At 35.9% G+C, this 27,411-nt stretch overlaps 3 protein-coding genes across 4 annotated transcripts; 1 reads left to right on the top strand and 2 right to left on the bottom strand.

Moving 5' to 3' along the window:
• Positions 1-8,752: 8,752 nt before the first annotated feature.
• On the top strand, positions 8,753-10,593 carry LOC126602053 ((R)-mandelonitrile beta-glucosyltransferase-like). The gene is made up of 2 exons (XM_050268866.1): positions 8,753-9,310; positions 9,497-10,593. Exons 1-2 carry the CDS (start codon positions 8,821-8,823, stop codon positions 10,426-10,428), a joined length of 1,422 nt encoding a protein of 473 aa, XP_050124823.1. The 5' UTR covers positions 8,753-8,820; the 3' UTR covers positions 10,429-10,593.
• A 602-nt stretch (positions 10,594-11,195) lies between these two features.
• LOC126603012 (protein TRANSPARENT TESTA 1-like) lies at positions 11,196-12,771 on the bottom strand. The gene is made up of 2 exons (XM_050269788.1): positions 12,364-12,771; positions 11,196-11,812 (listed from the first exon to the last, which is right to left on the bottom strand). The coding sequence occupies exons 1-2, from the start codon at positions 12,769-12,771 to the stop codon at positions 11,351-11,353; spliced, it is 870 nt and encodes a 289-aa protein (XP_050125745.1). The 3' UTR covers positions 11,196-11,350.
• An 8,330-nt stretch (positions 12,772-21,101) lies between these two features.
• On the bottom strand, positions 21,102-26,175 carry LOC126601734 (uncharacterized). Of its 2 annotated transcripts, none has more exons than XM_050268490.1 (6): positions 25,533-26,175; positions 25,302-25,425; positions 25,017-25,140; positions 23,657-23,696; positions 23,271-23,568; positions 21,102-21,429 (listed from the first exon to the last, which is right to left on the bottom strand). In XM_050268490.1, exons 1-6 carry the CDS (start codon positions 25,764-25,766, stop codon positions 21,353-21,355), a joined length of 897 nt encoding a protein of 298 aa, XP_050124447.1. In that variant the 5' UTR covers positions 25,767-26,175; the 3' UTR covers positions 21,102-21,352. The 2 variants fall into 2 exon arrangements, with proteins under 2 accessions (XP_050124447.1, XP_050124446.1); XM_050268489.1 differs by having other exon boundaries at positions 23,271-23,571; positions 25,533-26,174.
• Positions 26,176-27,411: the final 1,236 nt, after the last annotated feature.

The following is a 27,411-nucleotide window of genomic DNA, read 5'->3' as shown; positions in this document are numbered from 1 at the left end:
ACTGGCTCGTCCTTCCACTGTTTTGTGCTCGTTAGCTCTAGCATGCTCACAGTGCGGCGGGTGCTGTAGAAGCGGTTGAGGAATTCCCGCTCTAATTGCTCCCAGCTGTTGATGGACTCAGGCTCTAGGTCTGTGTACCACTCAAAGGCATTTCCTTTCAGCGAGCGCACAAACTGCTTGGCGAGGTATTCTCCCTCCGTCCCCGCGTTGTTGCAAGTTTCGACGAAATGTGCAACGTGCTACTTTGGGTTTCCTTTTCCATCAAACTGCATGAACTTTGGTGGTTGATAACCCATTGGCATCCTTAGGGCATCAATCTTCTTAGAATAGGGCTTCGAGTAGAACAATGAGGTATGTGAGCTCCCTTCGTACTGTGCCTTGATGGTGTTGGTGATCATCTCCTGCAGCTGCTGGATAGAAAGAGATCCCATGAGTGCTGCTGCTTGGTCTGGCTCCGGCTTCACATCGTTTTTCTCCACCTGAGGCTCCTCTTCTTCGTCATCTCTTCTCTTTAGTGGATCATTCTCTGGGTTGGGGTTCTCGTCGTCCTGTGGCTCCAGTCGGCTGACGAGTGCAGCGATTTGCAAGTCTTTTTCTTCAACAATCCGTGTTAGCCTTGCGATCGTTTCATTCATTTGAGCCAGTTGTTCTTCGATGGAGGTAACGTCAATGGTCATGACTTGTGCAACCAATAGACGTGACTTTCCTTTAGACATCCAAGATGCTGACGAAGAACGTCGTTGGCTGTTTTGGGATGTCATCTTGTGTGCCTTAGCAGCATGCTTCGGTGCCCCCAGCGAGGTCAGGTTGATGACAGACTCACACATTTGATGCTCCCCTTGCTCTTTTAGTGGCACCAACTTTGAAGTGGCATCTTGAGGAGCGGTTGTGGCGCCAATGGATGCTCCGTTCATGGCGGAAGTGCTTAGGCTTCTTCCATTTGTGAGAACGGCTTGTCCTTTGCTTGATGGCATTGATTTTGGAAGTGTGCTTGAATTTCTTGAACGGAGAAAGAGAAGAGAGGTAGAGTTCGTGTCCCACCGGGCGTGCCAATTTGTGAACACGGAAAATTCCTGAAACGAAAGAGACAAGAACAACGTGCACAAACAAATATTTGTATTTGATGATTTTGGGTTACAATCTCTCTTAAATTTGATCCTCTGATTCAATCTCCGTAAGGTGTGTATTTGTGAATGTGCGATTGATCCAAATGGCCGTTGGGCTTGATCTAAGGATGAACGTTCTTCAAGGGCCGTGGACTTGATCTTGAAGGTGGATTTGAGCGGATCTTCAAAGGGGCTTTTGGGCTTGATCTTTGAAGAACAGTGATGAACGGATCTCCAAGGGCTTTTGGGCTTGATCTTGAAGAACGGTTGGACGTGTGGATTTGTTGATGTTGATCCAAGGGGCCGTCGGGGCTTGATCTTAGAAGAACGATGAACGAAGAACGAAGAACACTTTCTTCAAGGGCCGTCGGGGCTTGATCTTGAAGGTGGATGATTGTTGATCCAAGGGGCCGTCGGGGCTTGATCTTGGAAGAATGATGAATGAAGAACGGAGAACGAAGAACACTTTCTTCAAGGGCCGTCGGGGCTTGATCTTGAAGGTGGATTTGATGAAGAACGAAAAGGGCTTTCTTGATCCTTCGGGATTTGCTTGAGAGCTTCGGAGTTTCAGAGCTTCAGAGCTTCAAGGTGTAATATGAATTCCTCCCCTTCCCAAATGAATGAAATGGGCTTGTATTTATAGAATTTTCCAAGGCCTAATTTTGAATATAATATCCCAGATGAAATAAGTCGTTTCTGCCAGGTGTTGACACGTGTCCTATTTGATGACTTTTCCAACTCATTTCAATTTTCGTTGAGTCACACGCTACGTGTAAAATTTATGTAATACATGAGCATTGACACTTTGATTTATCGGTCAACATTTATTTACCGAAATTTCGATGTCTACAACTATTTATATTCAATTTTAAATTTTAAATTTTAAAATTCAAATAATTTCTAACCGTACAATATACGATGAGAATCCCTATAAAGAGGATCCGTCCGTTTCCATGCAGTGGCTGGTTCTCATCTAATTTTCTTTTCCATTAATTGAAACTTTGTTACCTTTATATCCTTGATCAAGGTCTTTGACTTTTTGTACATGTGATTATTTGAATATTAAATTATTTACATGACATTATATGTTAATTTTAAAAATGCATTTCCGAATATATCTTTTTATTATTTTTAACATATTTCTATCTTTAATTTGTACCCATTTTTTTAATTTGTATCAAAAAAAAATTTAGTTTTTAAATTGCCCCCATAATTTTAAATTGGGAAAACTTGATATAAGTTCAATTTTGTTAGCAAATAGTAGGAATAGTCTAATTTATTAAAATAAGCCCAATTCCTTAAATTTAATTATTTAAATATCAATAATTATCTATTCAATGGTAAGATTTATCATAAAAATCAAATTTCTTCCTAATTATCTCTTTGTTTTCTCTTTTTATTTTTTTATTATTATTATTATTTTGATATTTCTTGTTCTTCCTCCTGCTTTAAACCTCATTTATAGATTTTATTTTTAATTTTTATAATCAACCTATATCACATGTTAATTATTTTTATGTATCTATATAACAAATTCTTTTTTATAAACAATGTGTCACATATTAATATGTCTTGCTTGTAGGTATATCATGTTTTTTTCCTACCTTTTAATTAGGTTTCATAACTCGCTTAGGTATAATATACATTCATATATTTGTTACTTGAGTTAAGGTAGAATGTTTTGTAGATAATTTATGTTAGTATATTAGTTTTTTTTTTTTTTGTTATAAGATATCAATTAGATTTTTTGTAGTTGAAAAATGCATAACATTAGAAGATTTTAATTAATTTTTAGTATTTTTAAAAAATATAAAATGAGTATAAAAGAAATAAAAACATGTAATTAGATAACTTGACTCACTTCTAAAAACCATCTATATTTTTGGACCTAGATCTAAAAGCTCCTTTTAAATTTTATTAATGTACCCATATTTTTTAATTTAATATGTATCCATATATTTTTAGTTGAATGTACCCATGCTAATTATATTTATTTTTTTTATGTTTTAAAATATATCAATAGTTATTTCTTAAAATATATTAATAATTATGTGGGTACAATTATTTTTTTTTGGTTGCGGATCCAATTTTAACATTGGGTGGTCCCAATTTAGAAGTTCTAAAAAAAATTAGACGAAAAACCTTGAAAAATTAAATGATGAACTACTAACTTTTCATTTACATGCTACATACTACAGCTTAGGATCATTTCCAAAATGAACCACAAGGTTTCAATTTCAGCATTTTATACCTAAATGTTTTTATTTTCAGTTTTTATAACTAGTTTAAAACAAAGTAAACAACGCAAGTGATGTATTATCCTGATGGTTAGAGTTTTCCAATTCAACCACAACGTCTCGGATTCAAACTTTCTTTCTTCTTTTATTTTAAAATAAGCATAAAAATTGTCTTCTGTAATTAGAAAACGATGCAAACAAATGAAAATAATAAAAAAATGAATAAAACAAAGAGAAGAACATACACACAAACAAGATGAAATTGATAGCAATTAAAAAATAGATCAAAAAAAGACAGGAAGAATGAGGAAGCGGTAGAGAACAAAAGGATATAATTTCAACCAAAAAAAAAAAGCAAAGACGTAAAATAAAGTGAGCTGCTTAGTTTTCTAAAAGCTAGAAAACGCCTTGGCCCAAAAACAAACGGCCATAAAGCAAATAGTTATTAAATGATGGGATGAAGCGACGCCGTATTGTCGAGCGTAAAAGTTGAAAAAAGCTATTTTTCTTCTTCTTCCTCGTCAGGCTCCCCTTTCTGGTTTTCTTTCCCCAATGCCGCTACCACCAAATGCCCAAATTTAGGTGGTCCTCAGTGGTCTTCACAACCAACTATTCGGACTTTCGGGTGGTCCTAGGACCACCTTGGTCCCTTAATAGATCCACCCATGGGTAGATCTATATGAAGATCTATTATTGATTTGTAAGTAATTGTTATATTGTAAAATTATTATTTGAATTTGTTTAAATTACTTGATGGAATATTACATGCATAAATATAGGAGTTAAATCCCGTAAATGATGATAGGGAACTCAATCAAATTTTTGTTCAAACAATATTATCTAAATTAAAGGGAACGGATGGCCTAAGTCTCACAATTTGCAATAATGTGATTTGTTTGTACCATATTTGACCAATCCCGAAACTACTAAGCACCGGTCAATGTTATACCGTCAAGGACCCAGAAGAGTTTCCCTCCAACCAGGAGGCCAATCACAGCGCAACACGTGTCAACACCAAGAGGCCAATCACAGGGCAACACGTGTCAATATCAAAGGTCAATCACAGCATGACACGTGTCAATGCCAGAACAAAGCTAGAAACTCTCTTCTATAAAAGGACTCCCACAATAATCCCGAATGTCATTTGTACTAAATTATTCACTAGTACTCACTAAAGGAGAGCTTGAACCTATGTACTTGTGTAAGCCCTTCACAATTAATGAGAACTCCTCTACTCCGTAGACGTAGCCAATCTGGGTGAACCACGTACATCTTGTGTTTACTTCCCTGTCTCTATCCATTTACATACTTATCCACACTAGTGATCGGAACAATCTAGCGAATGTCACAAACTTGACACTTTCTATTGTACCAAAGTCCTCACTGATTTTGTGCATCAATATGATTCAAATTCGCCTTTAGCGAGAATCGAACCTAAGATCTCTCACTTACAAGTGAATAGGGATATCACTAAACCGTAGTACTAAGTGGTATCAATCAAACTATTTAAACAAACAATATTTCATTCTACCAATTAGATTGACTAGGGACCGGAACCAAAATAACCATTATATTTTATATTATGTTTTTTTTAGTAGTTTAAAATTATTAAATTAATATTTTTCTTATCGTGCAACTAGTTACCCACATGTGTACATGGACCATCCCGTTATCTTAACAAGTGTTTATCGGATTATCCGATAACGACTTGATTCATTAACTTGTCAATTCAAAATCTATAATTTTGATATCGTTTCGTATCGAGTTAACAGGTCGTATAAAAAATTATCATGCATGAATACAGGAAAGATCTCCATATTTAAGTGGGACTGTGCAGCCTTCTACGACAGAAAACAAAAATGGCACATGAAGTGAATAGGGTTAAAGACAGCATGTTTCTTTTGCAGTTCGTGGGCACAGTGGCAATATTCATATGCAGCCACACATTTCACACATTTCACACGTCCCAGATCACAAAAGAGATAGGATTACGCATATCAAAGCTTCCCTTGAGGGGTATTTATTGTGCTGTGGCATGTGTGAAGTGAAGGTGCATGTCTCATGGACCTCATGGGCCAGTTAAATGAGCTAATTATTTGTTTAATGCATGTCATTCACTAGTTTTCAGTCTCACTTGTATTAAACAAACCACATGTTGTTTGATATTTACCATAAAAACCGGTCACGTGCATCTTAATTAGTTGTTAGATAAAAAGGGTATAATTTCACGTAAAGTTATTATTTTATTCGAATTATAGTATACAATGGCAAATCCATGATTCAAATACTGGAGGATCCCAAAAAAAAAATATTATTAGACAAAAGTTGAATTAGGACCCGGCTTCTCTGCTCTTCCATTTCTCATACATTCTCATTCCTTCATATTTTATGCAGTCACGGTTAAGTCATGTCAATATTTTATATTAATTTTTTTATAAAGATAATAAGACAAAAAATAATAGTAATATAAAATGTTAACGTGATTTAATCGTGATTTCACAAATAAAAATAGATGGAAGTGTATGGAAAGTAGAAGGGCAAAGATGCCAGGTCCATTGAATTGAGCGACGCGGGGTGAGTGGTTGAGGGTGACGGCACGGCAACAGGTTGTGGGGTTTGGGGTTAGGGTTGCGACTTGAAGTGTACAAGTTTATAATGCGTGTACAAGTTTATAATGCGTGACAGCCTCTTCCCGTAAAAGTCTTTATTTACAAAGGTTGAAAAGTTTTATATATTCTACATAGAGTAAAAAGAGTTCTTTCTTTTTTACCAAATAACGGAGTTCTTTTCGAATTTTTCTAGGTTATTTAAAATTTTAAATAAATAAAGGGGTCTAAGTGGGATTAATCCTTTTAGATTTAATAAAGTAAATGATTCTACGTAGTTTAAAGAACCCCAACATCCAAAACGCTAATTTCATTTAACATTAATAAAAGTAGATACGACGAAGTATGAGAGAAAATAGAAAGGGTTTCAAACGTTTACTCCTCGCCATGACACCGTTGCATGCCTCATCCATGGATAACCAAAATTTCAACTGTGCTAAAACTACTCCGAGAAGAAACCTTTGAACTAACCGCCTACACTCAATAATTCCCAACCACTACCACAACATATGCCCAAACAATAGGAGGGTGCCCAAAAATATACTCACAAGAGTTTCTTCCGTATTCCAGAGGGTCCCAAGACCATCCCGGTCCTTATGTGGATCCACCTTTGGCAATATGTATATATATATTTTTTGGCCCCGAATATATCCTCATAGACTTTTCTCTCGTACTCCAGAGGGTCCCAAGACCACCCTAGTCGCTATGTGAATCTATGTTCGTTAAATGTGTATTTATTTTTATTAATATGATCAAATAGTATGATATATTAATCATGTTGTCCACTCACATGTAACACCTTAGGCCATCTCCAACAAAAGGGGGCTAAAGAGCCATGTTTAGCCCCCATCCAAATTATAGCCATATAAGAAATTATTTTTTAATAAACAGTATCAGCCCATATTTATATACCATCTCCAACCGAGGAGGCCAAAGGGTCATAGGCCAAAACATAGCCCATTTGACAAAAAACTCATCTCCAACCGAAGGGGGTTATTTTTTAGCCCCTTAATAATTTATTATTTTAATTGAATTAATATGGTTAATTTAATTAAACTACCATATTAAAATAAGGTTTTCGGAATGTGAGAAATTGTGTAAAAATGGTTATGGAATTGAATTAATATGGTTAATTGAATTAATTTTTTAGTCACGTGTCGAGATGTAATTGGTTATGGAATGGTGAAATGGAGAAAAAATGTGAAAATGGTGTAGAAATGGTATAGGAAACAAAATTAGATTTTTTTTTTTTAATTTCGTCTAAAAAATTTCAAATTCCAACAGTAACCTTATGTCAGCTAGCCTTTGCTAGCTTGTGTCATGGTTACCGTTGCATGGATTTGGCTGCTACAATTAGGCTGGCTGGTTGGCTTCTTTTGGCAAGCCCGCTGGCCTTGTGGTTAGAATATGGCCCAGTGGGGCCGGCAAGCCTTTTGACCTAATCCTCGGTTGGAGACAATTTTCGTGTTAAAATAGGCTATATTTTGACCTATAGACCTTTGACCCAGTCGGTTGAAGATGGCCTTAAATCATATATCCCATATCCTGCGTTGCATGATTTTTCAACGTTTCTCACAGTTCGGGTTTTAATCACAAATGGTCTTTGAGATTGATCAAACTCATCATTTTGGTCCCTCACTTTCCAAATCAATCAATGTCATCCCTGACATTCACTATCTCACATCAATTTGGTCTTTCCGTTAAAATTCTGTCAGCTATTCTGATAGTTTATATGTGGGACCCACACATCCAATGAAATGATGACATGTGGATTGCACAAAATAAGGGTTTTTATCGCAAATGGTCCCTAACATTAATCCAACTCCTCATTTTGGTCCCTGAGTTTCAAAAATCAATAAATTTGGTCCTTAACTTTCACTATCGCACATCAACTTAGTTATTCCGTTAAAATCTCATCAATAGTTTTCGTTTGTGTGCTGATGTGGTCTCACTAATGCAATCATATGGCTCCACGTGAATTAAGTATAAGGAACTATTTTTTTAAGAGTGAACCAACAGAAGAGTATTGATGACATTTTTCTCGCATCCCACAACTCCAACTCGAAAAAATTTCAATCTAAATTCGATAAAATCAAATCCAAATTTAATTTAAATTTGAAGAAAATAACCAACTAGAGAGAATGAAGAGTGAGTTCACGAAGCCAAGTACTTTAATGGTGTCATGGTGCCTTCCTTTTCTTTTTGAGCTTACCCTGATGAAGACGATGATAACTTTTTTTTCTTTTAGTTTTGGTTTTAGTTTCTTATTTTACTTTTAGTTTTAAATCTTTAAAAAAAAATAGTTTCTTATAGTTAGTCCACATGGCGCCTTATGATTGGATTAGTGGGACAAAAAAATATTGACGAAACTTTAACGGAAAGATTAAATTGACGTGTGGTATCGAAAGTCAGGACCAAAATGAGGAGTTTGATCAATGTCAAGGACCATTTGCAATAAAAACCCTTATTTTGTGCAATCCACATGTCACCATTTCATTAGATTTGTGGGTCGCACATACAAACTAACAAAATAATTAATGGAATCTTATCGGAATGACCAAATTGATGTGTGATAGTGAATGTCAGGGAAGATATTGATTGATTATGAAAATGAAGGACCAAAATGATAAGTTTGATTAATCTCAGAAACCATTTGTGATAAAAATCCTAATTCACATCGGGACAAATAGACAAATCCTTATGCATTGAGTACGGAAAGTGCCGACCCGCCACGTGCACCTAGCACTTGACTACCTTTTCACCACTATAAAAGCGCAGGCTGAAGAAAGGTCTCATTGCCAAAAGCATCCCAATTTTCTTAGATTTTTGTTTGATTAGAAAAGGTTGGAGAAACAGAAAAGGAGAGAAAAAATGGGTTTAACTAAGCCACATGCAGTCTTCATACCATTTCCAGCACAAGGTCACATAAACCCGATGCAGCAATTAGCTAAACTCCTCCACTACAAAGGCTTCCACATAACATTTGTCAACACAGAGGTCACTCACAAGCGCCTCATTAATTCCCTAGGTGCCAACTCCCTCGACGGCCTTCCCACCTTCCGATTCGAGACCATTCCCGACGGCCTCCCGGCAACTCATCCCCGGGACGTGCCATCACTCTGCGTTTCCACAAACAAAACCGGCTTGGGGCCATTTAGGGAGCTTTTGAAAAAGCTCAACTCTTCACCCAATTCACCACCTGTGACTTGTATAATTGCTGATGGTGTTATGACCTTCACTCTTGATGCTGCCCATGAATTGGGAATTCCTGAAGTGCTTTTCTGGACAACAAGTGCTTGTGGCTTCTTGGCCTACGCTCAATATCACCGTCTTATTGAAGAGGGTCTCACCCCTCTTAAAGGTATACTACTTAAATCGATCTGATGTTGCAATAATCACTTTATTCGAACTGAAATCAGTTACCACATAAGTTTCATGTTTTCGTTGAAAACTACAAACTAAAAACTGAAATGGTTATTAAACCTCGACAGTGTTTTTCAATTAGAATTTAAACTCACCAGTACTATTTCTTGATTTGATCTTGCAGATGAAAGTCATTTCACGAACGGATATTTAGACACCGTTGTAGATTGGTTGCCGGGCATGAAAGATATCCGTTTGAAGGACATTCCGAGTTTCATTAGAACCACAGACCCAAATGATGTCATGTTGGAGTTTATGGTGGGTGAGACAGAACGGACCAAAAAAGCTTCAGCTGTGGTTTTGAACACTTTCGAGTCTTTTGAGAAGGAAGCTTTGGATGCAATTTCTTCTTTGTTTCCACCAACTTACTCCGTCGGACCCCTAAACCTACTATTCAGTCAGATTCCGGCAGACAACGAGTTGAAGGCGATTGCGTCGAGCCTATGGACCGAAGACAAAGAGTGTCTCGACTGGCTCGACACCAAAGAACCTAACTCAGTGGTTTATGTGAATTTTGGAAGCACCACAGTCATGACAAATGAGCAGCTAGTTGAGTTCTCTTGGGGACTTGCAAATAGCAACAAGACATTTCTGTGGATCATTAGGCCTGGCCTTGTTGCTGGAGACTCAGCTGTGGTTCCTCCGGAGTTTTTGGAAGAGACCGGGGGAAGAGGTAAGTTGGCAAGTTGGTGCCCTCAGGAACAAGTTCTGACCCACCCGGCCATCGGAGGGTTTTTGACGCACAGTGGATGGAACTCTACCCTTGAGAGTTTGTGCGGCGGAGTGCCGATGATCTGCTGGCCTTTCTTTGCCGAGCAGCAGACCAACTGTAGGTACGCATGCAAACACTGGGGAATAGGCATTGAGATAGAGGATGAGGTGAAAAGAGATTACATTGAAGGTCTGGTGAGAAGATTAATGGAGGGAGAAGAGGGCAAAGAGATGAGGAAGAACGCGTTGGGATGGAAGAAGAAGATAGAGAAGGCCACTAGTCCTAAGGGGTCATCTGTTTTGGATTTGGACAACCTCATTAACCAGGTTCTAATTGCTCCGTGAAATGACGATTGAGTAGAATATCCAAAGATCTTATCTCTGGTAAAAGTAATGCTCGTCATTTTTTTTAAACAAACAAAGAGTGCTTGATCACCAGTTTCATCACAATGTATCAATCTACCTTTTAAATAAAGGGCACTCTATATGTTATATTGCTGGAATTTTTCAGATGTCTTTTCATTATTTTACTTTTTAGTACGTAATCTTTCACTTAGGTTAATCATCAACTTATCTTCTTCATAATTAATAAGTTTTCTTGCATATTACGTTTGCTTCCTTTTCAATTTTCACTTCTAGTTTGTTAGAAACATCAAATTCAAAAACCCTTTTTGTGCTTACAGTACTTACGTGTTTAATAAATTAGTACTGTAAAAAATGGTTTGAAAAGTAATTAAATTAGAAGTGAAAATTGAAAAGGAAGCAAAGGTAACATGCAAAAAGGGTTAAGAGTTAATTAATTTGAAGTTAAAATCCCAATAGCGGTGGCAATATGGTCTGAAAAGTAATCTTTCACTTCTAGTTTGTTGAAAACATCAAATTCATCTACCCTTTATAGTAGTTTGTCTTAGTGAAAAAATGGTTTGAAATGTAATTAAATTAGGTTAAGAGTTAATTAATTTGAAGTTAAAATCCCAATAGCAGTGGCAATATTCTGTGAGTATAATTTGTGTTTGAAACTAATCTTTGGGTTGCACTAAAAGGCGAAGATAATACATTGATATCAGACTTATAGACATTTTCGGCTCAAATCATTGTTATCAAGTTTAAAGGGGGAGTACATAAACTTAATTTCGTGCCTCAAACATCAATTATTAGCCACATATATATATATATATATGTGTGTGTATGTATATATGTATATGTATGTATGTATGTGTATACACACACACACACACACACACACACACACACATATAGCTGATCATCAAGAGGCTGCATCACTTGGCATTCCTTTAAACAAGGAAGTGGTAGGACTAATGTCCTCATCAAGGTCCCTGAGTTCATCAAAAGAATTAGGTGGAATATGACTGTGACCAGAGCCAAATGCCTTAATATGGTCTTTGAGTGATCTCTTATGCTTGAAATCCGAACCGCAAACACAAAGCCAGCGCTTGCCACAGTTCTTCTCATGTGTTCTCCAGTCACCTTTTACCGCCAACAACTTGCCGCACTTGCGACACATAAAGGGCTTCATTCCATGCTTCCTCTTGTAGTGCGTTTGAAGGGTCCGAAAATCTTTTAGGGGTTTTGCTCTTGGGTGGTCGATGTTGTTCTTGCATCCTTCAGCACAACAATAGCATGGGATGCCAAACATGGTTCGCGGTTGTGTTCCCTTTAGTGACTCCGGCCCTCTACGATATTGTGATCCATGCCCCCACATGTGCATCTACCATAGGAATATTCACAAATTGCTTGACATTGGAAATCAAATATTTGTAGCGACATAAGAATATTTACATATGTGCTCGTATGCGAATTTTGTGAACAAAATTGAAGTCCCTTCAACATGACTCGAAGTTTTGGTTGGAAAACTCAAGCTTATTTATTTGGCTAAAAGGAGTTTAGGTTTTCGAAATCAAGGAATATGGCTGAATGGGGTTTTGGCTTTGAAATCAGAGAATTTGGCAAGTACAAATAATTAAGCTCGATTCTAAAACCTATTTGAGAAGTAGGGAAGGGACTTCAATTTGTTCACAAACGATTGCCATTGTGAAAGAAAATGTAACCATTTTTTAGCCAAATAAACAACTTTTGGTAGCAGATTTACAGAATCTCTGCGTATAAGGAGATAATTAGGTTTTGACTGGCATGCAAAAAACCATGCGTCCGCATGAACAGATGCATAGAAAGTTTGTACCAAAGATGATTTCTAGTCAGATTGTATCAAAACTTTGGACGAGATCAATTATATATTGAAACAAAACAACAGTTATATACCTGCAAATTATTGTAACGGTTAAATGTTTTGAAGCAGACATGGCAAGAAAAATGTGCGAAGCCAATGAGTATTTGTTCTGGAGTTGGTATCCAATATTGTGCTGTCACATTATCTTCGTCATCTTTCGGATCAGTCAAATAACTCATAGAGCCATCCGAACAATCTGGACGACCAATGTGCAAGGCCACAGTTACTCCATCCTCCTTATGATCTTCACTGCATATTGCTTTAAGGTTATCGACATGGGAATTAGGCACTTGATCAGGTGAACGAAGTAGGCAGCTTATCGGTGGTAGAGGCTCAAGATTAGCATTTGGGATCTCACTAGGAAAAAGATTGAGGGTCTCTAAATTATGGTTTGAAGAAAATAAGGGGGAGGAGCTCGAAGAAATTTCAAAGGGCTCCATTTTATAAGAGTGATTATTAAAAGTGTAATAGAACGAACGCTGCAATGTAATTGACTAAAGATCAAGGTTTTTATAATGAGATCATAGCATGGAATGAATGCATTGTAAACCTGAGAGAGAGAGAGAGAGAGAGAGAGAGAGAGAGAGAGAGAGAGAGAGAGAGAGAGGGTAGAGGGGTGGCTGGAGAATATTGCAGTTGAATGAAAGGAACCACTGTTGAGGGGGTCATAACTATGTGCTGAATAGACTCTGTATATCATTGGGGAAAGGAAGGAAATAACCTTAAATTCTGTGGCCCATGTCATCTGAGTTTAGCAAAATTTGCACCACAGAGGGTTGAAAATCTAAGGCAATTTGTATCATCATGCAGTATGTGCAAATTACATACCCAACAGTCAACCCGCACCAGACACGAGAGAGAGAGAGAGAGAGAGTTGCAGGGTGAATCATTAATTTCTAGTTATTTAGGAGCATGTAGACATTTCATCATTTACGTTACGTGCAAGTTTTAATTAACCTAGCTTATATAGTTGAGTTGTCATCCTAGCTACCTTTGTTTTCCCTAATATTTGACATAATATCTTCAGTTTAATTAATTACCACCTCAGTACTACTAGAACATACAACAGAAATATTGTGGTAAGTTATTCTAGTTTTATTGTTGATTTCATAATTTTGAGCATAATGACTACCTCGTTTCCACTAGATCTCGAAGACTTCAAAAATGTTGTTCGAGTTCGAAAGACCTAGTTACCATCATGGCTCATCAACGCTACCAACAAATGGACCAACAATTTCGACTAAAGTTCGAAGAGTTCGAAAGACCTAGTTATCAAAATCATTTATTAGGCCTTTTTTCTTTTCCATAACATAACATTTGTGTGTGGGCCTAGCCTGCAATAAATGCTTGTTGAAGCTGCACGATGAGTCAATATTATTTTATATATTTTACCTTTTTCTTAGTATTAATTTAGTGGTTATTATTTGAGAATTTTGATACTTTGATTTATATTTTTACTGTAAGACATTCGACTTCCTCTAGAGCAAAACATGGTGAAACAGATGAATGTTGGATTGCTTCCAATTAGAGGATGTTCATGTGTCTCTCAACTTGTTTGTATCAAAGTTTCATATTTTTCTATCGAGTGGTTTATTTATGGCTATGAAATAAAGAAGCAGCGCATAGTGCCGTCAAACTAACATTTTAGGCTTCTTTGGGCTTTTTGGTGTCCAAAATAATGTCTTTTGGGTTTGAGGCCTTTTGTAATTATGTTCGGGACATCTCAAGCTTTACTTCTAGCCATTTTGGGCCTGTTTTGGAGCCCTGAAAATCCAGAAACGTGGCTGTTTTTTGAGGCTGTGCAGATTTAGGGCGAATTTTACTAGTCAAATTAGGATTATGTTTCCTAATTTATTTTAATTTATTTGGTTTCCTAGTATTATTCTAAGACCTTTTCTAGGTAGGGTTTTATTTTCTAGTAGTATAAATAAGGCTTTTAACCATTAGGTTTTGGGGGAGAAAAATGAGAAGAAATGACGCACTACTTTAGAGAGCTTTTGGATTTAAGTTTATTTTCAAGATGTTTTCTATCCTTGTTTTTAATAATATTTTGTTTTATGATTGTTAGTAACTAATTCTCTTTTGCTAGGGTGAGGACACGAGCCTTAGCAAGAATATGTAGTTTCTTTTCAATTTGCTTATAATATTATGCATGCATGTTTGAATTATTAATCACCGGTTTAAACTATCTAATTGTCTTAATGCTTAGCTACCATTAGGAAAAGTAAATTGATGCAATTTTGGTCGGAGGTCGGTCCCTCAAATTGACAAAGACTTCTTGTGGTTAATATGTGGAAGTTCACTTACGATGAATACCACGTCTTAAGGGGTGTTTGGTTTTTCAAAATGTTTCACAAAGCTTAATGAGTCATACATGTTTAGAATGTTTAGATTTGATCTGAATACCACAGACGGATTGCATGTTTGATATACGCTCTATGTTAGGGGTCCAAGTAGGCATACTTTAGGAAAACCGAACCTTCAAAATATGCATGTGTAATTCATAAGTAATTGGAAAAACTACATAGGATTGTTAAGGTGACGGCAAAACCCTAGGCTTTTACAATTTAATTTTCAAAAACTGTTTTCTTTTAGTTCATTTTATTTTGTCACTTTATTTAATTATTTTCTCTTAAATTCGTTTTTATTATTTTAAATCACAAAATCAACATTTAATCAAATTTTGTTTTAAATAATTAATTAAGATTTGATTTAACATAAATTATTCATTCAATCCCTAAGGAGAACGATCTTGCTAGAGCCATCTATACTACAATTACCTTGTACTCTTACAAGTATTTAAATTGTTTTTATCCCTACTTTTACAGGTAGTAAAAATCTCTATCACTGCACTCATCAGGATCTGAGTTCCTTTGAAGGTCGTTGGATGATCTACCTCTTATTGCCTTCTCTGCTAATTGATAAGATATGCATCATCTGCGATTTCTTTTTCTGCTTGTTTGCAAAATTTCCCCTTGATTTGCCTAACCAAAATCAAAGTTGCGAATTAGTTTGGTCTGAGAGAGGAGTCGGTTAAGCATCATGGTCTACTGGCTAAGCGTTGAAGTTAAACCTACAACCTTCAGATGGAGGGGTGTACAATGGCCTACTCAGGTTTAGGTGCTTGAAGACATATAGTGCATCATGGGTTAGGTCGAAGACGGCTGCAAATATAGGTCAAGGCCTATAAGAGCTAGGGTTTCTAAATCATTGTGCTCCAGCCACAGATGTAATTCAGAGGGAACCAACAGAGAGGGCTGTTGTCATTTGGTAGCATACGACGAAACTAGCGTTAGCTATTTTGTGGCATATGGCTAACCAGGGGTGTTCGCACCGGCGACGGTTGTTGCTGGTAAGTTTTCATATTATTATTTTATCCAATTCTTAATATGTTTTGGTGATTACTTTGGTGAAATTTTGATACTTTGTTTTATAATTCAAATATAGGACGTGTGACTTTACTCTATGCAAAAAGTGATGAAACAGTAGAACATTTTAGTAATTACAATTGGAGTAGATTCACTAGTTTGTCAAGTGTTGTGTCAAAGTTTCAGCATTTAGTTCCAAGGTGTTTGAACGTGTTGAATTAATTAAGGCACGGCGCGCAGTGCTGGGAGATTGACGTTCCATGCTTAATTGTGAGTTTTAGGCATGAAGATGATGTCCTTTGCAGCTGGACCTTCTATAAAGTTGAAGATGATGGCCTAAGATTTAAAACAAGACCTTTGGGCCTGATTGGAGCTCAATTGGTCCATAAACGTGGGAATTGTCTTACTAAGTAAATTGCCTAGTTAGGTTAGGATTGTGATTTTTAAGTTATCCTTTTGTTATATTGTTTCCTAGTTTTTAGAAGACCTTATTTAGGTAGGATTATGAATAAGGTGCTGTTTCTAAGCTCCCAACCAACCATTAGGGTTCTCTATGCACTACTATGATGAACTCAGCTTAGAGAGTTTTTGACGATTCAAGTTTACTTTTACAAGGTTTTTTTTATCCATGCTTCTAATAATATTTTTCTTTTTAGTCATGATTATATGTAACTAATTTCCTTTTGTTAAGACTAGACTACGAGCCTTAACATAAATATGTAGTCTTTTATCAATTTATTTATGAAATTTTTCATGTTTGCTTTGAATTATTAATCATCGTGTTCAAACTATGTATATATCTTAATGCTTGATCACCATTAAGATATTTAGATAAGTAATTTAATGCAGTTTATGTTAAAGCATCACCCTAAAATTGAGGAGATCTTTTTGGGATTGATAATTATAGTTTCACTTAAGGCGAACGTCACGCTTATGAGGAGATCTTCATGGTTTTGTTTTAATTTGGTGGTCAAGTACTTCAAGTTTCAAATCTTTAAATTGGCCCCATTTTCGAATTCATGTCAATTTCTTCCTTCAACTGTTTGACTGAAGAAACTGACTAATCATGTCACGCCCCAACCTGCGAATAAAGACTATTCATGAGTTAGGGTGTGAGCCATATCTTAGCTATAGAAATAAATTCTACAACCGAGATATGGTGGAAAAATTAAAATAAAATTGATTAATAACTGCAACACAATACTTCACATCACAAAATCTTACATGATAAAACTTGAGTTTACTACATATAATTTACTGAATATGCAGCGGGATAACTATAGTTCACAAATTAATTCACAACAAAAGTACCAACAAAATAATAATTAAATTGTAACAATTCTTTCAAATGCATTAAATATATGCACATGAGATGGATGAATGTGCTTACTCCCTTCTAATCTCGCTAACACATACCTAAGGCATCCAAGCCTGCACATCCCATATCATGCTTATACCACTTGGCTACGAATACCTTAGAATATGAGTTGACTCCCGTTCATCCCTTAAACCCAATTTTTGTAATTAAATTCTCAGTTTCCACTTTATTATACAGGCACTTCCCCCGACGCCCAATTGGATATTCAAGTCTTTCACCCAATACCTGACATATACAAGATTTCATTATGTTATAACCAACCAATTGTATACTCAAGCCCTTCCCCCGATGCATGACGTATACAAGGTTCATTATATTATATTCAAGGCAAACTTCAGCTCTTGAATATCCTCACAACTCAAACACAACTTAACTCTTTTTCTTGCTTTACAAGAATGCTTATGTATATGCCATGTAACAAGGATATCAATAATCACATGCTCTAAAACATCTGCAACACTAATCAAGTTGTTAGTAACCATAGCAATATAATCATAATATTAACAACAAAGTAATAATCAACATAAATGATAAACAATACGTTACCATTTTCTCTTTTTTTTTTATTGTTTCAATTTCATTTCCTCCCTCTTGTTCTCTTTCTTCCTTCGCCACTTCCCCTTCCTCTTCTTTAATATAGCTGAAATTCTACATATGTAATAGGAGTTGTATTGCTGAAAAACTTCCATGAAAGTGAGCGAAAGAAACTAGAGATGTTGGCCATGCAAAGAGGTTGGCAGAGAAGATTAGCTCAACCAAACATCAGCTGTTTGAACTGGGGTATAATTTATCACATAGATTGGATTGTCGTGGTTTTTGGATATGTTATAGTGGACATGATAAGGAACAAATTTTGTGAAGGAATCATTTCGATCAGAGCTACGAACAATGGGGTTTTGGTACTCATAACATGGCTGTCCAGTTTTCTGCGGGATTGGAGACTGAGTTGGTGTTTCAAACATATTGGACGGTCGCACCGTTGGATTTTCCTGAAATTTGGATATATCATGGTAGAGAGACAGACGAACAACTCTCATGAAGAAAGTATAATCTATGGATGTTGGTGTTTTGGTCTGTTAAATAGGCGGGATGAATTTCTAATTTTTGGATATCTTTCTTTTGATAGACGAAAATGACAGTGAGTTTGGTGGAGAGATTTGTTGGGTAAGGTCTTATGTATTTTTCTGGGATTTGTCTCACACTTTTTGTACATCATTCTCAAGGGTTATAAATGGAGATTTTCGATGGTCTGGTGGAAGTGCTTCTCATGGAAATGATCTCAAAATGTAAATGCATAAACAACACGAGATTTAAGTTGTTCGCCAAATCAACTACATCCAATAGAGTTTGCTTTCATTGTATTTCACTATATATGAAGGATTTACAAATACAATGAAAGATGGCTTAAAGCCTTAACAATATGTAAATGAAAGATAAGAGGTAATATGAAAGGGAGAATGGCTTTCTTTTTGGAGTGGTTCTTTCTTCCTTTTTTCTTCTTCTTCCTCTCTCTTTTCTCCATGTCTTCCGTTGGTTCTTTCTCCTTCCTTTCTAAAGATTGCATGACATCTTCATTCCCATCTAGTTTGAGGAGAAAGCTTCCAAGTGTGCCAATAGAAAGAAACCAAGTATTGTGCTAATCATTACCATGAAATGTGTTCCAATAACAAGGCAACAAGTGTTGTCCCAATCATTAAGAATGATATGTGTTCCAATGGAAAAACAAGTGTTAAGTTAATGAATATCATGCAAGATGGATGCAAGCATCAAGGGCCACGTAAATATTTATCTCAAGGGAAGTTTGATGGAGTCGCATTGTAGTGAGAATATTGCCAAAATGATTAAGATTCCTATAGATTGATGAGTAAGCACTTCTAATACCTCAAAATGTTGCCACCTACATGCAAATAGACTAACATACACATGCTATAAACTCCACCTCTTCACCCTAATTATTAGCTTCTATTAATTACAACTTCCACCTCATTCTTTGGAGAAAAAATCAAGCTAACTCTACTAGAAAATTCCCACCTCTCAGAGCTTAACTCTCCAACCCTTTTACACTTCACTAATTAAAGATAAAAAAAGGCTAGCAAGGGTAACTTAGTTGCTATTGGCACGAAAAGGGTTAGTAGAAACCCCAACAAATCAAACTAATGCATATATACATATAAGATACACAGTTATTGGACAAAGTTACAAAATTATGATGAGGATGTCAAAAAAAAATATAGAAACCTCTCTAGTTGGAGATATTTGAGTATGAAAGTACTAGTTAGGCACAAAAATATATTTTTGTAGTGAAAGAATCCCTACTAACTTACATGTCGAAAATACAAGTTCTTGTAGTTAATATATATATATATAAAAGGAAATTCAAAAAAAAATCATTACATTTGAAATAGATATAAGTACTTACAAACACATTTATATAACCATTTTTTTTTAATACGGGGTATTACAAATCATTGAATTCAAATTGCACATTATCATCATTATTATATCATGAGCATTTGTTGGTGTTGGTCTTGGTGCCATAAGGTGAAAGTTCAAGAGGAGCTGCCATCTTGTTAAGACTGAAGACGACACCATTTCGGTGCCATAAGGTGAAGAGCTCAAGATGAGCTACCACTATGTAAAGACTGAAGGAATCTCATCTCGTGCAAAGTAAGGTTGCACAAAGGTAAAGCTGCTCCGTAGACTAGGTCTAGGAATTGAGCTTTGCGTGGTACTTTGTAAGAACCTTATTTGCATTAGTGGATTGGACTTAGTGGAGAGTCACCGGCTTTTCAACCTAGATGTGGGTTTTTCCAGCCAAAAATTTCTTAAGTTCTTTGGTTCTTAAACTTGTTCACATATTTGATTTACTAGCATATGTTTCATGCATCCTATGTGCTTTTATTTGATATGTGTTTGTGACTATGTTTAGCTTTTATTTGATATGTGTTTGTGACTATGTTTACACTGCATATTATGAGCAATGAACTGAATTGTTCTGACTAGGATAACTTGTAGTGAATCAAGTTTGATTCGTAGATTTGCGTTTGATTAACTGACGAATCTGTACTTAGTTGACTAATGAGCTTGACTAGTCAATCCAGGATACTTTAAATCATAATTGTTTTGTCATTGCTAATTGCATAATGAACAGATATGCAAATGTGTTCAAGTTTAGGAATTGTTGTTGTGAAACTGATCTGGGCGGACTCTAATTAGTTGAACATACTGGTTAATTAGATTTTATTCTTGCAACTGCACTTTGTATCACTGACTAACTTGTACCTAGTTGACTAGCTCATCTGACTAGTCTATTGTGCAAAGTTTTATTTGCAAGATATTCCACCAAGTACCAAATTACAAACCTTCAAACTTGCATGTGTAATTCACAAGTAATTGGTAGATCTACATAGGATTGTTAATGGTGATGGCTAAACCCTAGTGCATTTTACATTTGATTTTCCAAAACTATTTTATGTTTTCTTTGTTGTGAAGTTTTTATTAAAATCAATTTCAATTATTTTATAAGAAAACTAATGAAAAGGGCTTGAAAACTTTGAGTTTTAACGATAAGGACAAAATAAAGAGTAAAGTGAATAGTATCATGTTTGAGAGAAACTGAACTCAATTAGAGAGTTCCAACTAATAGTTTTAGAGAAACTGAACTTGAGAGAGTTCGTACTAGTTTATGGTTTTCCTTTGTAATCTTGTAGTAGGAGGTAAAGTTTCCCTTCTTTGTTTGTTTGTTGTCACTATATTGGTAGTTTGTTTATTATTTTTCGTATTGTTGTTTACTTTTTGGGAGTTGATATTGGCATTCTTCGGTGAAATTTAATACTCTTCGGATGAAATTTTATCTTATCCTTTTACCCAAGAAGAATAGAGAATGACCCAACACCCATACTTTTTATACAACTTTGGTGGTAGTGAGTTGTTGCCGAGCTGCCTCATACTACAACAATTTCCTCATATATGTTTATTAGAGAAATAATACACTTTAAATGAACAAAGTAAATCAAAATAGTAGTTGATAGAAAAATGTGAATGATTAGTTGATCATCTCTTTCTTGCAATATCTGTGCAGAGCACACGAAATCTTAAAGCAGTAGTCAGCTAATGTTACAGATTTCGACCCAAAAAGAATTTTATGAGTGAGTGACAGCGGAAACGTCAGAAACGTAAGGATCAATTCATGAAGAGCATAATAACTTTTAATCATAAAGTTTATACAACTGAATTTTTTTTCTCATCAGATCATGTATTTATCAACGAGTCTTTTTAGGCATCTGGAGTGCTTTCTGAAGTAACAACTCCAGCTTCTGTTTCGGTTGAGGCATATTGCGGATTCTGAGAATCTGAAACCAACATAACAATACATACATTCCCATGAGCACATTCGACACATAAATATAACAGCAGTAGTGTTTGGAGATATTTTAATTAAGTGCACGCCCTCTTATTAATTTATAAGAAGTATATACACATGCAAACACAATTTATCTAACCCAGTGAGTGATAGTCGATTAATAGTCTAACAATATAACCTGATCAAGCCTAAGTGAAAAGATCATGGCAATTGCTTACTGGATAACCTAAAACTAAACCCTAAATTGGGTTGGCGTTAATTAGAAAAACTGTACGATGTATGTCAGTATATATATTAGCTAGAATGGTCCATAATTTCACCATGACATGTCATGGGTGTCTTGTGAAATGAGACAGCGTCCGACAGAAAATTTGTGCTTATATATGTAGGGTTTTAAAGAGTGGAGTTTCAAGTACCAGAAAAATCACTCAAAATTTTGAATATACTGTTAAAGTCTAATGATTTTTTAGTGACCCAAACTATTGCGTGGTATGTAGGCGATAACTAAACAATATAATGGCACAATAGTAGGTGAGGAAAAGTTTATTTTTATACTTACAAACACTCAATGACCGACTCTTTTTCCTAACTAAGCATGCAAGTGGTTTTTTTCTTTCATTCTCTCCTTCCTTCAAATATTTCCTCACCCTAACTTTGGTTCTTGAAAGTTTTTACCTATTTTTTCCGTATATCATTTTAATTTAGTGAAACTATTATGCTTAAGCCAAAAACGGCACATACAAAGAAATCAAATCTTGATATATATATATAATTGTATATACTTGAAATGATTTTTTTTTCTTTGTAAAATTAACCTAGCTTCCCCTCCTATCACCACGTCTTAATTTCCTTGACTCATGATTAATTGGCAGTATCTAACATGCCTGGGCCTCTCTAAACGACCACTTGAGTACATATCTTGAGAATAATGAACCATGATTCTGAGGCTGAAGCCACATGCAGTCACTGTTAGTTTACATGTACACTCTGCTATGCTTCTCTGTCGTGACTTTCCAATATTTGACCCTTCTGCGTCTGGTCATCACACAAGCCATGCAGCAGCCAGCTCACTCACATGGGTTGCCCTTCCCCTCCTTGCCCCACTAGGTCCTCTCCCATATTAATGAAATCCCTAGGGAAACTATACAAAACTTCCTATATATGTATATGTAGTTTGTGGGATTAGCTAACTGGGAGCTTCAAACTGTAATTCGAAGATGCTATTGACTCAGACTTTGCATCTGCTAAATTCAATAAAAGGAAAGTAGCTATCGACAACTTTTTTATATTACAAATGATATTTTATACTAATCTATACTAAGGAAAGGGAGAGAGTTCAAACTCAGAATGCAGCGAATTGAAAAGAAATATCATAACTACCAAGACAATCTATCACTTATTTTATCACCAAGGTTATAATAATTATTTTCAATTATCTCTACTAATTAATAAAACCCTCCTTGTCAACCAAAAGAGGGTGAAAAGACAAATTAGTCGTCTATCATACAAAAAAATGATGGGCAATAATGTAAGTTCACAAGTCTAAATTTTACTGTTTTTTATTGAAGCCTCACCTACAGGTGATGTTAAAATACCTCTAATATTTATAATAATAAAAAATAAATAAATAAAAAAACCTCCAACTCCCCCCCCCCCCCCGGCGTTCTCTCTCTCTCTCTCCCTCTCTCCTTCTCATTTTCTAAAAAAAATGTGTTCATACACACAAAGTGTGTAGGCAAATGCTAGTATAATTTAAGATTATATCTACACTTCACATGCAATATCAAAAAATTAAAAAATAAAATAAAACGAGAGAAACTAGTTAATTACCAGGTAAAGGAGAGGTAAAATTAGGAGGATTATGCCTTGAGGTGGGGGGTGGTTGCAGGAGTGGAGGATTAGGATAGGAGCTGGAGAACGAGGGTTCCATGTTGTGCGTAGGATAGTAGAGATACGAAGGGCCGGGCATACGATGCGCCTGGGGTGTAGAAAATGTTCCCCTTGGACTTGGAGACTGAAAAGAATAGCCATGATAGTAATATGGAGTTCCCATTGGTGAAGATGGTGATGATCCATACACTTGAGGGTAGTACTGAGGTTGTTGATGCACTTGTGGGTTGTACATAGCCTGCTGCAATATTATTGCAACCATTCAATAATGTGATCAAATTGTTGGATATGGAGAGAGAGAGAGAGAGAGAGAGAGAGAGACTCACTTGGTGGTACCCATAATCTGCAGGAGTGTAGGTTGGGTGGCTGCAATCAACAATTTTCAATGAGATTGATGAGTTAGGATGAGCAGAAACTTGCTTAGAATGAGACTGCCAATAGGGTGCCCATATACCAGAAACCCTCCTGCGTTTTTTTCTACATTGAAAGTTTCACACTCTAAACTTAACTTGCTTTTGCCCATCTCCCTGCCCATATACCACAAATCCTTCTTTCTAATTGTATGCACATGTGTTCTTAAATATGATTGTTACATAATTCGAAAATGACACAATCTACTAACAAGAAATAATAAGTTGAGTTCAAGCGGATCAGAACTAACCTACATACAATCTCTAATTTATTTTTGCTAGTGAGGTGAACTATATCAACAGATTTTTGGTTTGTGGTACTTCTATATATCTTTGAAATTGGAAAAAAAATTGTCAACAATTTTTCAGTCGGCAAAATTTCTTTTGATACAAAAGATATTAGGAAATGATATACAAACTCAAGACTTTGGATACAAAACACATACACTTAACCGCATAAGTTAACAAACTTTGTAAAATCGTTTTTTCTTTTTAATAAGAAAACCATACAAAGTTCGAAAACGCAAAAGACTTAGGAAGCATCACCAACCCTAAAGTTGACTGATCGAGACAAAGATTGACCACGTTGAACAGATCAAAATATATACCTATATCTATAAGCATTCAGCAATAGCGTACGTGTCATCACCCCCAAATATCTCTCCATTAATCATTTTCGTTTCGATGCAAATTTTACTTGCTATAGAATATAAGTTCATAAGAAAAAAAAATACAAAACAGCAAAAAGGTTGTCTCTAAATTTGTGCACTAAAGTAAAGGACCACCATGATTACGACATTGCACAACCCTTTTCTCTTACCCTTCTTTTCCATCTAATAGTCAAACATAAATTGTTTGAATTACTTTGCTGAAGATTCAACAACAAAAGAATTGCACAAATAATACAATTACATTTTCAATAATAATTTCGGAATCAATATTTTCTTTCACAATATCGCTTGTGGATAATTTTGATCAATATCAATAATGTACCATAAACTATATGCACGTTGATGATGCATGCATTGAAACAAAATTATGTACGTTATAGGGTTGAAGGGTTGCCCTTATGCACCTTTAAGTTTGTATGATTTATATATTGGCTACTTACAGGTTGATACCAACTGTAGCCAGGTAATATTTAATCTTACATTAAAAAAATAAAATAAAAAACAGACAACCACTTCTATCTAGCTTTTCACTTTTTTAATTCAATGCATGGACCATTTCTCTTTTAACCACAATCCCAAAAAATAAAAAATGTAACACAAATTACCTGTACGATGGATATATTATAGGAGCCGATGGCGGTAGTGGTGGCGGTAATGGGGGCACTCCGCCGTACGACTGTGCAGCCTGGGGTGCATTTCCCTGGTATGGAGTGGCGCCTTGGTTTCTTCCTGTATGAACCACATAAATGTACCTCCAAATTAAGTATTTTATCAATTATCGAGCAAAAAATATTACTTGTCATTGATCACTCTGTTTTCGCAGAGCAATAATCAAGGAGACGATAATTGAACACATGAGCTCAAATTCAGGGTCGAAATGCACAATGTACCTCTCGGGGGAGAAGGTCGTGGTCGTCCCAATGAAGCAATGTTACAATTTGCTCTTCTTCCGTCGATGACAGGGTTTGGATTAGTGCAAGCCCTCCTTGCCGATTCAGGATCACGAAATGTCACCTAGTCATATAATATAATCATTAAAACCGAAATACAGAAACAAGAAAAAAAGAAAGAACACACAGCGATCTTCGAACACAACACATACGTATCAACATTAGACTTACAAATCCGTAGCCTTTAGATTTTCCAGTATTTTTGTCGGCAATAATAACAGCCTCAAGAATCTCCCCAAACTGCTCAAAATATCTGCGCATTTCATCAGTTGGTGTCTCCCAAGCTAGCCCTCCGACAAACACTTTTGTAAACGTTGTGTCCCCGAACTGCGATCGATAATGTGGATGCGCCATGGCATTTACAGCTTCATATGATGATTTCTTAATTTGTTTTTGCAGCTGCATGAACTCATATAGTCGAAGAATTTTGATAAGAAGAGCACTCTAAATTTCTTCCACCTCAAATTTTTGTTGACCTTCTTTGCTCTTTGCTTCCTCTGCTAGCTCTATATGTGTCTCCATCTACAAATAATTATTCCATATTTCCTATTTTTTCAGGAAGAAAATCATTGGATACACATGGAAAATTAAAAGGGTTTTGGATTGGTTTAAAATGTTAGTTGTTGTTGGTTGTATTGCTGTCAAATATTTGATGGGTAGTTTGAAATGGAGAAGTTGGTTGATTGAGAGAGAGAGAGAGAGAGAGAGAATCCGACAGCTGCAAACTCTGATTTGCTGGCTATGTATTAGGAGAGGGAGGGAAGGAGGGAGGGCTTTGCATTACCGAATGACAGCTCTTCGTGACAAATGCACTTTCGAGTGTGTCCTCCCTGTCTCTGCATTAATAAACCCTCCCACCCTCCAATCAAATTATAATCCCACCACTCCAATTTTTTTTCTCTCTAATTTACTGCTTCTTTGTGTTCTTCTGCACGTTGGGTTTTTTAGCTCTTGATAATCTTAGTTATTTGTCACTTAGTAATGTAATTTAGGGCAGATTTACTTATCATGTATGATAATGAGAATGAATGCGTATGAATCTCAATTAGGCGTTAAATAAAGAATGTTTAGGGCATGTTTACTTATGAAATGTATTTATGTGAATTCCATAAATTTTGGGTATGGGATACAGGAATAATGAAAATATCTCTTGAGCACAGCGGAGTTGTTTATCCAATACCTGATCTTTCACATCCAAATTCCTTTTAGTCCCCCATTCTTTCATATTCTCATACCATGTAAGTAAACATGCCTTTAGTGATGTGTATTCTTCTTTACTTGTAAGTAATAGGTAGTCTTTAATTAGTTCGATTCTTGTCAATAACGAGTTTGAACAAAATTATTTTGGCAGATATAGTGTGTTTATACCATATTTAGGGCCTCGTATTTAGATATCGTACAAATACTCGAGGGACTTAAATGTAATTATGTGATAAAGGTATGGGCAAATATGTAATAAGTGAGGAGTCCTTATTCTATAAAATGACCCCTGACCCTCACAATTGAAGAAGGCCAATTCCTAAAGCTCCTCACCCCCTCAAGCTCTCACTCTCAGAGCCTCTCAGATTCATTACAGATGCTCTCTCTCTCCCCCTCAGATAAATACAATATCAGTGTGGACGTAGTCCAAACCTTGGGGTGAACCACGATACATCTTGTGTTATTTACATTACTTGCAGATTCACGGTCGGATTTACGTTGTTCCAAGACCTCCAGTTTTGTGCATCAACATAGCGTGTGGCTCAGTCTTTCACCTTTTCTGTAAATATATCGTCTATATTAAAAATCATAATTATTGGCCGAAAGAAATTAATTAGCCCAATGTAGGCCGAAAAAACATATATAGAGTGTTGTGATCTGTAATTAGTTTGCTTCTTTTGTTTGCATAATTCATACAAGGCGTAGGTATGAGATGCCCTCAACATCTGTACCCATTATGGGTCTGCTAGCAAGGCCATTAGACCATTCGATCAACTTCGAGTTGCCACTTTGTATCGACAAATGATTCAGTGGATGTATTTATATATTGTACTATTTGTTGTATGATTAC

This window comes from Malus sylvestris, chromosome 15, assembly GCF_916048215.2.
Source record: "Malus sylvestris chromosome 15, drMalSylv7.2, whole genome shotgun sequence".
Classification (NCBI taxonomy): Eukaryota; Viridiplantae; Streptophyta; class Magnoliopsida; order Rosales; family Rosaceae; genus Malus; species Malus sylvestris.
This window is presented reverse-complemented; position numbering and strand designations above follow the sequence as displayed.

Bases quoted from the DNA above. Each gene is read 5' to 3' on its own strand.
- LOC126602053 (XM_050268866.1), top strand. From the start codon at position 8,821: ATGGGTTTAACTAAGCCACATGCAGTCTTCATACCATTTCCAGCACAA. The intron at 9,311-9,496 runs GTATACTACTTA...TTGATCTTGCAG, and splicing joins GGGTCTCACCCCTCTTAAAG to ATGAAAGTCATTTCACGAAC.
- LOC126603012 (XM_050269788.1), bottom strand. From the start codon at position 12,771: ATGGAGCCCTTTGAAATTTCTTCGAGCTCCTCCCCCTTATTTTCTTCA. The intron at 11,813-12,363 runs GTATATAACTGT...TTCCTATGGTAG, and splicing joins ACCGTTACAATAATTTGCAG to ATGCACATGTGGGGGCATGG.
- LOC126601734 (XM_050268489.1), bottom strand. From the start codon at position 25,766: ATGCAGCTGCAAAAACAAATTAAGAAATCATCATATGAAGCTGTAAAT. The intron at 25,141-25,301 runs GTACATTGTGCA...TGGTTCATACAG, and splicing joins ACGACCTTCTCCCCCGAGAG to GAAGAAACCAAGGCGCCACT. The intron at 23,697-25,016 runs GTAATTTGTGTT...TGTTGATTGCAG, and splicing joins ATAATATATCCATCGTACAG to CCACCCAACCTACACTCCTG.